This window comes from Phaseolus vulgaris, chromosome 1, assembly GCF_051622355.1.
Source record: "Phaseolus vulgaris cultivar YP4 chromosome 1, ASM5162235v1, whole genome shotgun sequence".
Taxonomy (NCBI): domain Eukaryota; kingdom Viridiplantae; phylum Streptophyta; class Magnoliopsida; order Fabales; family Fabaceae; genus Phaseolus; species Phaseolus vulgaris.
This window is the reverse complement of record NC_143498.1, coordinates 12083239-12097212: the sequence shown is the minus strand read 5'-3', so window position 1 is coordinate 12097212 and position 13974 is coordinate 12083239. Positions and strand designations below refer to the sequence as shown.

At 36.8% G+C, this 13974-nt stretch overlaps 1 protein-coding gene across 1 annotated transcript; it reads right to left on the bottom strand.

The window, feature by feature from the left end:
• Positions 1-10207: 10207 nt before the first annotated feature.
• Positions 10208-11812, bottom strand: LOC137815445 (peroxidase 5). Its single transcript, XM_068618573.1, has 2 exons — positions 11474-11812; positions 10208-11385 (listed from the first exon to the last, which is right to left on the bottom strand). Exons 1-2 carry the CDS (start codon positions 11696-11698, stop codon positions 10615-10617), a joined length of 996 nt encoding a protein of 331 aa, XP_068474674.1. The 5' UTR covers positions 11699-11812; the 3' UTR covers positions 10208-10614.
• Positions 11813-13974: the final 2162 nt, after the last annotated feature.

Below are 13974 nucleotides of genomic sequence, written 5' to 3'. Positions count from 1 at the left end.
TTTAAATTCCAAATCTGATTTGTACAAGGGCAGCACCTTTATTTATAGCCTATAAGGTGATGAAATGCAAAGCCAAATGTGCCTCAAATGAGACTCAAATTCGGCGCCAACTAGTGCATGAAGGAAGTGTGACTTTCCTTCCTAGTTTGGCACCTCCTAACTCCTATCTACACTCCCCCCTAGCCTCCCTTACTACTTACACCTATTTATTACATCCGCACCCCTATTCTATAAAAGAAATAAGAAGAGCCATCTTATTATACTCTTGTCCCAAAGCTCTTGCCATGCTCCTAGTGATTCGTTGGACTTGGGCCCCTTGTTGGGCTTGGACCCCTTGTTGGGCTTGGGCCCCTTGTTGGGCTTGGGCTTCATGGGCTTGAGCATCCTCTACTTGGTTTCCATCATGATATGAGTTGAATTGAACATAGACACTTTTAAACTCTTGAACACAACATTATATGAGAATGAAAACAACAATTCAAGGATCAAAGAGTGCTTAAACAATGAAAACGAAAATACATCAACAGAACAAAAAACTGAAAACAGCAAATGGAATCAAGGAAGCTTAAGGAGTCATCAATGGAGACATAGCCTTCCAAAATGATGATCCAAACTCAATAAGAGTGTTATCTCCTTGTAAACATCCATGGAACAAGATTACTAAACGCAAATGAAACAAAAACACAAGGAACCAAACCGAAAATTGAAGAACAGCACAAGAACACAAAATCAATCGGTGGAAAGATGAAGTACACTAAAGGAAAATTAAACTACCGATTGAAATTGAGCTCGACTGGAATGGGGAATTGGAACTGCATCACGCCACTTGGAGGAATTGTTCCAAGATAAGTGAAGGAAGCCGCCACTTGAAGCTCTCCAATAGCTCACAATATGACACCAAGCAAGGAGATTCAAATCTCACACAAATCTCTCTCCAAATGAGTAGAGTTTCTGATGGAGATCAAGATCAAGACCAAATGGAGGTCAATATTCAAGGACAAGAAGAGGTAGAGGCTCAAGTGTTAGACGTTCAAGGAGTTTGTAGCCCACCTCAAAGGCTTACAAGAAGTCAATTCAAGGCATTAGGAAATAATGGAAGGTTGTTTTCTCTTTTTATAGTTTCTTGTGTAATAAAAAGTGCTTAGAGGGAAACATGAGACACCTCTTTTGTAAAAGCATTTTTAGACTTTAGTTTAGGAGCTTGGGGGGTGTGAGCTTAGTAGTAAGCGTGAGCTTAGGTGTGAGTTTAGAAGAAAACGTGAGCTTAAGAGTGAGCTTAGTAGGGGGGTGTGTTGTAGGAGTATGTAGCTTCTAGAATAAGCATGTACTTGGCCGGCCCTTGCTCCTATAAAAGGAGAGCTTGGGTCCTTCACAATTCAGAATTGAAATTGGTAATAGAGAAACTCTACTCAATTTGAGAGAGAATTGTGAGAACTTGTCTTCTCCTTCACCTTGTCTTATCTTGAGTGCATTTGGTTCTCTCAAGTGGCGGTACTAGCTCACTTATCTTGGAGCCTTCACCATCCAAGTGGTGTGATCACCAAACCAAGTCCTTCATCTCCATAAGTTCTTCTTTCTTTCATCTCCTAGTTCATTTGAAGCTAAAACATGTCTTAGTTTACTTTTCTAGCATTTTCATTCGGTATTTTAGCTTGTTTCTGAATTTGCTTCGGTTCATCTTCTCCTTGGCTGTTTCTATTTGATTCTTCTTCATTTCTTGTATTTTGTTCGGTTCAATTTCAGTATTGTAGCTTTCTATTCGGTCCTTTTGCTTTTATACACAAATTAATCGGTTCAATTGGCAATAGATGGATCTTCCATATGAGTTTGGTGTTTGGTGCAAGTTTTGGTGAGTTCTTGAAACATAGAACATTGATCCAATTCTATTAAAAGTGCCTAAGCTATCTCCAACTCAAGTTGATTCTATAGAATGTCAAAGAATCATCTCTATTTGGCTAGTGGAATCATATCATGTGGTATCTAGAGTTTAGGTTTGTTCTTGTTTAATTTTGAGTTGTGTTGCACTTTTAATTCAAGAGCTCTATAATTCTTGTTGTTTATCTTTCTGTTTTTAAGATTATTTTGAGTTTTATTGCTGTTTTCTTAATTGTGCCTATCATGTGTTTGTGTCTTTTCCTTTTTGAATCCATACAAGTTTTGTCATAGTCATGTTTTTCCAAGAATGTCATCACTTCTTGTAGTACTTTTATTGCATTTTTTGTTTCTTGCTTTGGTGTAATTCAGTTTTCTGAGTTTGATACTTGATCCTTTGTGCATTTTCTGTTTTAGTATTGAGTTAATACTTGTATTTTAGATCTATACAAGTTCCTATACATCATTTCCATTATGTCTTTGCTAGTTCTTAATTCTGTTTTTCATTCCTGTTAGGATTCCTCTTTTTTTTTTTCTTTTTTTTTTTTTTTTTTTTTCTGAAAACGTGCTTACTGTTTCGATTTATTGCAATTGATTTACTCACTGGAAAGTTCTGAAATTCTGGTTTTGAGTTCTTTAAAGTGTTATAAAAAATTAGAAAAAAGAATTACTTCAAAATTCAAAGCACAAAAAAAATGATAAATAAAATACAAAAAGTGTGCAATTCTGCCGAAAAAAATACGGTAATCTGGGAGCGATTTTAGAAAATTTATCTCAATTAATTGGCTTACTGTTTTTGAGTAAATCCAGTTCCATTGTAGAGCTAAGATCTTGAAATTTCTGTGGTTAAAATTTCATAATCCAGTTCGCTTTATATTGTTCCAGTTAAATCAGTGAACATCAAGCACAGTTTGCATAAAAATATTTTCCAGTAGCTCTGTTTTTTGTTTTCTTCATCTAATCTAGTGCTTCTTTAGGTCTCTTTTGTGTGCCTTCTTTTTCATTGAGTACCTTATTTTATTGCTTGTCTTTTGTTCATTAATCTTTGAGTTTGTCATACATCTAGTCTTCCTTTTGTTATAGCCTTTTATTGCTTATACCTTTTCTTGCTTGTCTTTCATTATTCATTGGTTTTGTGGTGAAGTGCTTTGAAGATTGTGTGCTCTTGCTTTGACATATTTCATTTGAGATTACTCAAGGCCTCAAGATCAGCTTGGTAAAGGGAGCATTCTTTCTTTGGAGTGATTTAAGTGACACTTCACTTCGGCAGTTTGGTTCCAATTTATTTTCGCTAACTTTGTTTTCTTAACTTTGTTTGCTGTTTTGTTGTTTGCTGTTTTCTTTTCCAAATGGCTTCATATTTCAGTGATGAGTGTTACAACCAGCATTCTCCTAGCAAAGCTTCTGTTCTTGGTGAATTAAAAGAGGCCAAGCGAGCCCTTACACAAAAAGATGAAGCTATTAGACGGTTGGAGGAAAAGTTGCAAAGCCTTGAAATGAAGCAAGCTAGGTCCTCTCATTCTATTCATGGAGAGCATCATCATTATAGACCTTCATCAAGAGGCTTTTCCAATGATCATGGCCGTGAAGAGGAACATAGAAGAAGGAGACCTCAACAACACTTTCATGGATATAGACCTCATGAAGATAGACGCCACCTTGAAGATGGCTACTACCAAGACGCAAAGGCTAAGCTCCCTTCGGTCAAAATTCCTAGTTTCAATGGGGATAGTGATCCTAATGTATACCTAGATTGGGAGGCTAAATGTGAACAAATTTTTGAGATCCATGGGATCCAAGATGAGCACAAATATAAGCTAGCTACCTTAGAGTTTAGTGATTATGCCATGAAATGGTGGCATGGTGTTGTAAAGGACATTATCTATCACAAGGGTCCTCCCGTGGACTCTTGGAACTCTTTAAAGGATCAAATGCGCCTTAGGTTTGTGCCACCACACTTTAGGAAAGACCTCATGTTGAAACTCCAACGGTTTCAACATCCAACGGTTTCAACAAGGCACACTAAGTGTGGATGCTTATTACAAAGAATTAGAAATGCTTTTGCTTAAGGTAGATAGACGTGAGAGTGAGGAAGCTTTGATAGCTAGGTTTGTGAGTGGTCTAAGGAAGGATATTCAAGATATTGTTGAACTTCAAGAGTATTCATCATTGGGTTCTTTGGTTCATCTTGCAATGAAGGTGGAAGCCCAACTTGCTAAGAAAAATTCTTTCAAAAATGCTCCCAATGATGGTTACTACAACAATTCTTGGAAGAACAAAAAATCTTTTTCTAAATTTCCTTATAAAGATTCTTCTTTCAAACCAAGGGAATCTAAGCCTTCTACTTCTATGCCTAAATCACCAACTAAATCGTCTAGTAAGAAATGCTTTAAGTGTATGGGTTATGGTCACATTGCGGCTAATTGTCCTTCTAAAAGGAATATGTTTGTGCATAATGGCTTTGTCATGAGTGAGCATGATTCGGATTCACCTATGCATTCTTCACATTCTAGGGCATCTAGTGAGAATGAGAGTGAAAGTCCACTTGAAGGGGATTTGTTAGTTGTGAGAAGACTTCTTGGACAAGTTTCACAACCTTTTGATGAAAGTCAAAGGGAAAATATTTTCCATACAAGATGTCTTATTCAAAACAACATTTGTTCCTTAATAGTGGATGGGGGTAGTTGTGCTAATGTGGCTAGTACAAGAGTAGTAGACAAACTTGGATTGCCTACTATCTCTCATACAAAGCCCTACAAATTGCAATGGCTTAGTGAAGTAGGAGAAATAGTTGTGAATAAACAAGTCCTCATCCATTTCTCCATTGGAAAATACAAAGATGAGGTATTATGTGATGTTGTGCCCATGGAAGCAACCCATGTTCTTTTGGGAAGGCCTTGGCAATATGATAGAAATTTTTTTCATGATGGCTTTACCAACAAACTTTCTTTTGATTTCCATGGTCACAAGGTTACTTTGAAATCTCTCTCTCCAAGAGAAGTCCATGAGGACCAAATTCTAATGAAGAAAAAGAGGGAGAGTGAAAAGGAAAAAAGTCCTAAGCCTACACTTCTTGTGTCTAGGCATAAGGTCCAAAGGGAAATAGTGGCTCACAATCCTATTTTCTTAGCTATCCCTAGACCTCTTAAGTTAGAACCACTTGTTGATAGTTCTCATGACTTGGATAATTTGGTAAAGGAGTTTCAAGATGTGTTTCAAGATCCTCCAAAAGGCCTTCCACCTTTGAGAGGGATTGAGCACCAAATTGATTTGATTCCGGGATCTTCCTTACCAAATCGTCCGGCCTATAGGACCAATCCAAGTGAAACCAAGGAAATTCGCCAACAAATAGAGGCTTTGATTGAAAAAGGTTGGGTCCAAGATAGCATGAGCCCTTGTGCTATGCCTATTACCCATGTCCCTAAGAAAGATGGCACATGGAGGATGTGTTCGGATTGTAGGGCTATCAATAACATTACAATTAAGTATAGGCATCCCATACCTAGGCTTGATGATTTGTTGGATGAATTGCATGGTTCTCAAATCTTTACAAAGATTGATCTTAAAAGCGGCTACAATCAAATCCGTATCAAACCGGGTGATGAATGGAAGACGGCTTTTAAGACCAACTTTGGCTTATATGAGTGGTTAGTTATGCCCTTTGGTTTAACTAATGCTCCAAGTACTTTCATGCGCCTCATGAATCATGTTTTGAGACCTTTCATTGGTAAGTTTGTTGTTGTTTATTTTGATGATATACTCATTTATAGCTTATCTTTGAAAGACCATAGGTTGCATGTTAGGCAAGTATTAGAAACCCTTAGGAAGGAACATTTGTATGCTAACCTTGCTAAATGTATGTTTGCACTTGATCATATAGAATTCCTAGGGTTTGTTGTGAGTCGCAAAGGAGTCCATGTGGATCAAGCTAAGGTGGTGGCCATTCAAAATTGGCCTACACCTACATGTATGAATGAAGTCCGAAGTTTTCATGGACTTGCTTCTTTTTATAGAAGATTTGTACCCAACTTTGGTACAATAGCCGCACCTCTCAATGATATAGTGAAAAAGGATGTGGTTTTTCAATGGGGAGAAGCACAACAAAAAGCTTTTGAGATTTTAAAAGAAAAATTGACTAATGCTCCCATTTTAGCCCTTCCTAATTTTGGTAAAACCTTTGAGATTGAGTGTGATGCTTCAAGTATAGGCATTGGGGCTGTTCTCCTTCAAGAGGGCCACCCTATAGCTTACTTTAGTGAGAAATTGAAAGGGAGTCATCTCAACTATTCCACTTATGATAAAGAATTATATGCCCTTGTTAGAGCTTTGTTTACTTGGCAACATTATCTTTTTCCTAAAGAGTTTGTGATTCATAGTGATCATGAGTCTCTTAAATATTTGAAAAACCAAAACAAACTTAACAAGAGGCATGCTAAGTGGGTTGAATTCCTTGAGCAATTTCCTTATGTGATCAAACATAAGCAAGGCAAAATAAATGTTGTGGCCGATGCACTTTCTAGAAGATATGCCTTGCTCACTCTTTTGGGTTCTCAATTTCTTGGCTTTGATCACATTAAGGATCTTTATCATAATGACCTTGATTTTTCTCTTATCTATCAAGAGTGTTTTAAGGGAGGACACAAAGATTTTTTTATACAAGATGGCTTTCTTTTTAAAGGAAAACATCTTTGTGTTCCCCAATGCTCAATTAGATTATCTCTTGTTAGAGAAGCACATGACGGAGGATTAATGGGTCACTTTGGGGTTGCTAAAACTTTGGATGTGTTGCATGAACATTTCTATTGGCCTCATATGCATAAACATGTTCATAGTTTGTGTGATAAATGCATAGCTTGCCGCAAGGCTAAATCTAGGATGCATCCCCATGGTTTATATACTCCTCTCCCTATCCCTTCAATGCCTTGGGTTGACATATCTATGGATTTCATCTTAGGATTACCCAAGACATCAAAGGGAAAGGATTCCATTTTTGTGGTAGTGGATCGTTTTTCAAAGATGGCTCACTTTATTCCTTGCCACAAAGTGGATGATGCATGTCATATTGCAAACCTCTTCTTTCAAGAAGTGGTACGTTTGCATGGGATTCCAAGAACTATTGTGTCCGATAGAGATCCCAAATTCTTGAGTCACTTTTGGAAGACCTTGTGGGGGTAAGCTTGATACTAAGCTTTTATTTTCTACCACTTGTCACCCACAAACCGATGGTCAAACCAAAGTGGTAAATAGAACTTTGGGACAACTATTGAGATGCTTCATTTCCGGCAATCCTAGAGTGTGGGAGAATTTACTACCCCATGTTGAATTTGCCTATAACCGTGTAGTAAATTCTACCACCTCACATTCTCCTTTTGAGGTTGTCTATGAGTTTAACCCCTTAACACCTCTTGATCTTCTTTCTATTCCCATACTTGAGGATGTCTTGTGCAAAGATGGGGATGAAAAGGCTTCTTTTGTGAAAACTTTGCATAAAGACATCAAGATGAGAATTGAGAAGAAGGTTGGCAAGTATGCTGAACTTGCCAATAAAAGGAGAAAAGCATTGTTGTTTGATGAAGATGATTGGGTTTGGCTTCACTTGAGGAAAGATTGTTTTCCTACTCAAAGGAAGTCCAAACTAATGCCTCGTGGTGATGGACCTTTTCAAGTCCTAAAGAGGATTAATGACAATGCTTATGAATTAGATATGCCTGATACATACCTTGGTAGTCATACTTTTAATATCAGTGATCTAACTCCTTTTTCTGTAGGTCTCCAGAATTCGTGGTCGAATTCTCTCCAACTCGGGGAGTATGATGGAGATCAAGATCAAGACCAAATGGAGGCCAATATTCAAAGACAAGAAGAGGTAGAGGCTCAAGTGTTAGACGTTCAAGGAGTTTGTAGCCCACCTCAAAGGCTTACAAGAAGTCAATTCAAGGCATTAGGAAATAATGGAAGGTTGTTTTCTCTTTTTATAGTTTCTTGTGTAATAAAAAGTGCTTAGAGGGAAACATGAGACACCTCTTTTGTAAAAGCATTTTTAGACTTTAGTTTAGGAGCTTGGGGGGGGTGAGCTTAGTAGTAAGCGTGAGCTTAGGTGTGAGTTTAGAAGAAAACGTGAGCTTAGGAGTGAGCTTAGTAGGGGGGTGTGTTGTAGGAGTATGTAGCTTATAGAATAAGCATGTACTTGGCCGGCCCTTGCTCCTATAAAAGGAGAGCTTGGGTCCTTCACAATTCAGAATTGAAATTGGTAATAGAGAAACTCTACTCAATTTGAGAGAGAATTGTGAGAACTTGTCTTCTCCTTCACCTTGTCTTATCTTGAGTGCATTTGGTTCTCTCAAGTGGCGGTACTAGCTCACTTATCTTGGAGCCTTCACCATCCAAGTGGTGTGATCACCAAACCAAGTCCTTCATCTCCATAAGTTCTTCTTTCTTTCATCTCCTAGTTCATTTGAAGCTAAAACATGTCTTAGTTTACTTTTCTAGCATTTTCATTCGGTATTTTAGCTTGTTTCTGAATTTGCTTCGGTTCATCTTCTCCTTGGCTGTTTCTATTTGATTCTTCTTCATTTCTTGTATTTTGTTCGGTTCAATTTCAGTATTGTAGCTTTCTATTCGGTCCTTTTGCTTTTATACACAAATTCATCGGTTCAATTGGCAATAGATGGATCTTCCATATGAGTTTGGTGTTTGGTGCAAGTTTTGGTGAGTTCTTGAAACATAGAACATTGATCCAATTCTATTAAAAGTGCCTAAGCTATCTCCAACTCAAGTTGATTCCATAGAATGTCAAAGAATTATCTCTATTTGGCTAGTGGAATCATATCAGTTTCTCTATATCAAATTTCCAATTCTGAATTTTACAAAGGCAAGCACCTTATTTATAGCCTAAGAGGTGCTGAAATGAGAAGCTAAATCAGATGCAAACACCCCCCTAAATGACACTAAAATGGCGCCAACTAGAGCATGAGGAAGGTGTGACTTCCTTTCTAGTTTTGGCACCTCCTATATTACACCTACACCCTCCCACTAAGTCACATGGACAATGTGACTCTCTCTAATACATTTACAACTATTTATTTAATATCCACACCACCTACAACTATACAAGAGAAATAAGAAGAGTCATCATTTGACACTCTTTTCCCAAAGCTCTTGCCATGCTCCTAGTGATTCTTTGGGCTTGGGCCCCTTCTTGGACTTGGGCGTCCTCTACTTGGTTTCCATAGGATGCTCAAATTATTTTTAAAAGGAAGCGAGTTAGGTATAACTTGGTAAAAATTAGACTACACAAGTCATGAATCCCCATCTTATTAAACTTTACCTATGCAAGATATCTATGTGGTGTTTATATGTATGTTTTAGAATAGAATACTATAGATGGTGAAATAAAAAAAACATAGAACCATACCCATGATAAAAAATAAATAACTAATTTCACATTTAAAAGTTCAATCACAACTTGAATTTAAAAATAATTAAACTAATTCATTTTGGTATATTATAAAATATGTTTTGCCTTGTGTTTCCATTTCCTTTAGTTAAAAAATATGCAAGAACACTGGTACACAACTTTGTCATGGCTAACTTGTATCTAGCTTATTAACTTTCTTATCATTGGATATTTAACATTTCTTTTACAATTGAACATATTTAACTTAACTTTGATGATTGTCAATTTTTCTTAAAGAATTAGTTTTATTGACACTCATTAAATTTAGTTTAAGAAAGAAAATTTGTTCTTAATTTAAAAAATAGGAGTGACAAAATGGATTAACTTAACCCGTTTTCGTCTTATTCATTGTTATTTTTCCAAAATTGGGACGCAACAGATTTATGCTAGACATTAGAAATCTTGACTCGACCGCTAGAGGACGATCACTTGTTAGCTAGTTTTTTTTTAATATATATATCCATTATAATAAATGATTATAATTTAATTTATAAATTTAATGATTTATGATACAATACTGTTATATATTTACATCCTTCAAATAATATATAATATATAGTAATTTACAATTTTGCTCAACAAAGTTAGAAAGCTTAAGGAAGAAAGAACTAGGATCCCTCAATTATGCCCAATGACATGAACTATCGATAAATATCGGAAAGAAAGGATGTTACTTTAAGAAAACAGGAGAGATATTTGATTGCCAAATACAAAATCCCTCAACCCATATATTAAACACTTTTGAAGACCGAATTAAGAATTTGAAACATAAGTTAGTCATGTTCAAAACCCCTTGTGAAAGGGAAAAACAGAAGCAACAAGAAACTTAACCTTCATTCATTCACCTTATTAGAGCAAGTAAGAGAAATGTATGTGACATTTTCCAATATAGTAACATGATTAAATTAATTTTCATTTCATTACACTTGCATCTGCATACCGAATCGATCAAGGTCGTGAAAACCACTTCCAGCCTCAATCCTTAGTTATTCATCATCTCATCATCAACATCATACTCTCTTTCTCCCTCTCCTTCCGGATCAATGATCTAAACAAATTCATCTCCTCCAAACAAATAAACTAAATCAGTTTTCCAAACTAGGAAAACCCTAATCCGATATAATCAATATGCAATTTAGAATCAAACAAGTTTTGAAAAATTCAATTAACAACAAACAACCTTTTTTTTCTCTAAAACAATATAGAACAACATGTAAAAAATGAATTCAATTGATTGAGTTTTGGTTTCCAGAAGCATGAGTGAGTAGCTGGTGTGAATGCGTTGATTAATTAACAAAGCTGCAATGCTTCCTGATCTCACCACTGGAGCCAGTGAGCACTTCTATGGAACCCATTTGCACCATTGCCTTGGCAAACTTCTCAGACCAATTTGCACCGTTGTCTGCATTGCTCACGACCATTTCCCTTGTGGACTGGGTGGTGAACAGCGTCTGATCCGATGTGAGCAGACCACGGTGGTTGATCAATCCCTCGTAGTATTTGTTATCCAAACGAACCGGAGTGGAAGGATCAAGAGACAGCGTTGGGTCTGAGGTGGGAGGTGGTGCAGGACACTTGGTCTTCAAGGTTTCAGCGTAGGAAGAGTCCATGGAGGGGTCTTGCTTGAACGTGTCATTGAAAGAGTACAAGCGCTTTGAGAAGGTTGAACAGTGCGACACACCAATCGAATGGGCTCCTGAAAGTGTCACCATTTCATCTGCAGACAAACCCTTTTGTTCAAATCTACTCACCAGTTCATCCACATTCGAGGTTGGTGCAGGTAGATTCTGCGCCACTTCATCGGCGATAGAGACACGACCGTCTCTTCGTCCTGATGGAACGTCGTAGTTTATGCCACCAACTTTCAGAGCACTGTCTCGTGCGGCGAATGCCAATATGTCTGCACACGACACCGTTCCTGGACATGCAGCCTCCAACTGTATCTTGGCCTCCTCGATCACCTCGAACCCACGTAAGCTTGGGTTGTTGGCAAAATGGTCTCTCTCCGCTATTGGATTACCCGGGGTTGATGCTAGCAGTACAGAACCCTCACAGCCCTGAACAAAAGTAGCAGTGAAGGTCAGAGTCTTTAATATGCAACCAGAAACTGAAAATATTGAATACAATTATGTGAAGTGAAGTTACCCTGACAAAGCAGTCATGGAAATGCATTCTAATGAGACCAGCAGCTATGCCAGAGTTTTCAGAAATGCCTTTGTTCACAGCACTTCTCACTATTTCCTCCGCAGATGGACATGTGGAGGTGTAGAAACCCACTTTGAGAGACGCTGAGGCCAGTGATGAAACAGAAACTAGAATGAGAACCAAAGATGAAATCGTTTGAAGGAAGCGTGGAGTGTCAATATCCATCGATCAGAAGCTTATTTAGCAGAATATATGATTGAAAGTTTGCAAGTTAAGGAGAAGACAAAAGGAAGGGTTGTGTTGTGTATGTATTTTTTTGAGTGGCTATTAAGGAGAGATGGTGAGAATGGAGGTGAAGGGAATGTATTTATAGGTTGTTTTCGAAAGAGGTGATTGAGATGAAGGCGTGTAAGTTGTCATGTCTGCGGTTGAATTCTTCTCTTCTCTTCTCTTCTTCAGCTTCAATCTTTTTTTAATGTTAGATTATAGGAAAACTAAGATAACATATTGACCACGAGCAAAAGACGAAACCATAGTTGAACTGTGATGAAAATTGCAGCTTCATTAACTGAGTCAATCATGATTTTGGTGGCTGCATCTAACTTCGAATTTAATTACTACAATTTGACACTTTTTTTATTTTGATAGCCACTCTATGGTGCTTTTCAGAACAATGCAACATAAAGACTGGTTCAAGAGGAGTCAGGTGGATAAATATAAGTAAATAAATTTATACTTAAAAACACGTGTTTCTCACTTTTTGTGGTTCCAATCAGCAAAATAATAAAAAAAGGTAAACCTTATTATACATGGTTATACATAAATACAATATATATTGCATAAAAATTAATAGAGATGTAATTTTATTAAAAGTTATATTTTATTGCGTTAAACAAAATAAAATAGCTTAAACAAATCCAAAAGCTTTTTTTTTATATTATATATATTTTTTTATCTTTACTATTTAATTTTATGTCCTTAAAAAAAGTGAACAAAGCGATGTATATATTAAGATCACCCAATAAAAAGAAATTAAACACGTAAAATGAATATACTGTATCACATAGTAATCGTATTCATTCTAGATTGTTTAATGAACTACAAGTAAAAATAAATGTTATTAGATCAATCAATGGCACACATATTGAAGTGAGTGAACATATTTACTTGAGATACCTTGTGCACTTTTGTTTGCACTTGATCTACCCCTCAATATGTTATTATCCAAAATAAACATTGTAATAAAAAGATTTAATGTTAAAATACATAACATTATACAATGTTATGGGGCCATAAAAGGGGTGCACCTCGTGAATCTGGGGCCATAATTCTCTCTATATTGTCATACTGACCGAAATTGGATCGGTCGGGTCTCTCCTTCCCCTTATCACGTCCATCCTCCTCCCTTACCTAAGTTTTGTACTCCCTCAACTCTTCCAGTTGCACAAATTTGGTAGCTCGTTGTCGGAGTTCGTCAAGGTTTGAAGTCAGCTTCTTAAAAAGGATGTCGACAAACAGTTTCGGTCGTAGGGCAGTGACCATATGATGTTGGGCTACATCCGGATTCACTACAAAAAATCGTGTATGAAGTGGCAGTTTAAATAATGCGGTTATTAATAACCGCCACAAATATCCGTATAATACGACATCTTAATAACTGCCACAATTATCCTCATAACATGTCATTTTGAACTGTCACAATTCTCCTTCGAAATAAAAATTTTGCGTTTTCCTTGCCTCCATACCATTCCTCATTATTCCCATTTTTTTTAAAACCTCCTTTGACTCCTTGAAAACTCTTCTCTATCTTTTTGAAAACTCTTCACAAAACCACTATTCACGAACGAAACCCTCTCTTCACTCTCTTTGCGAAACACTCATCCCTTCACTTTCGCCCTTCATTCTCGTCCTTCACTGTCGCCTTCACTCACTCTTCCCTTCAATGTCTTCTCACTCTTGTCTGCCCTAACCTAACCCTCACTCTCTTGCCCTTCATTGTCCGTCATTGTCGTTTCCTTACAAGGATTTCAAACTTCTGTTCGCCATCATATATTCAGGTTTGTGCTCTATAACCTTATCTTCAAAATCTATTGTTGGATTGCCTTTGCCGTGTGCTGGCTCTTAATTTGTGAAATCTATTGTGGTTCTTAATTTGTGAAATATATTGTGTATGGCTTTATTGCGAAGAATAGAGATGTTCTTTAAATTTAATTTGCGGTTGTGTTAAATTTAATTTGCCTTTTTCCACTACACTCATGATTTCAAATTTATTGATTAGTTCGATTCTGCAGATGGTTGGTGTACCTGTGAATCTTAATGGAGATCTTGAAAACTAGTTTGTTGAAACCAATGTTGATTTTGATACAATTTGTAAGGTATTTTTCTTGTGATTAACACATTTATTTATCATATAAATATTATTTTTGCATGGCAATGTGATGAAGAACAATATACTACTATTCTAAATACTTTGTATAGAAAATGATAGAACACCAAGAACT

What these genes read in the sequence shown, in the direction of transcription:
- LOC137815445 (XM_068618573.1), bottom strand. Translation starts at nt 11,698, where the DNA reads ATGGATATTGACACTCCACGCTTCCTTCAAACGATTTCATCTTTGGTT. An exon ending in TCCATGACTGCTTTGTCAGG is followed by an intron (nt 11,386 to 11,473) that starts GTAACTTCACTT and finishes ACTTTTGTTCAG; the next exon opens with GGCTGTGAGGGTTCTGTACT.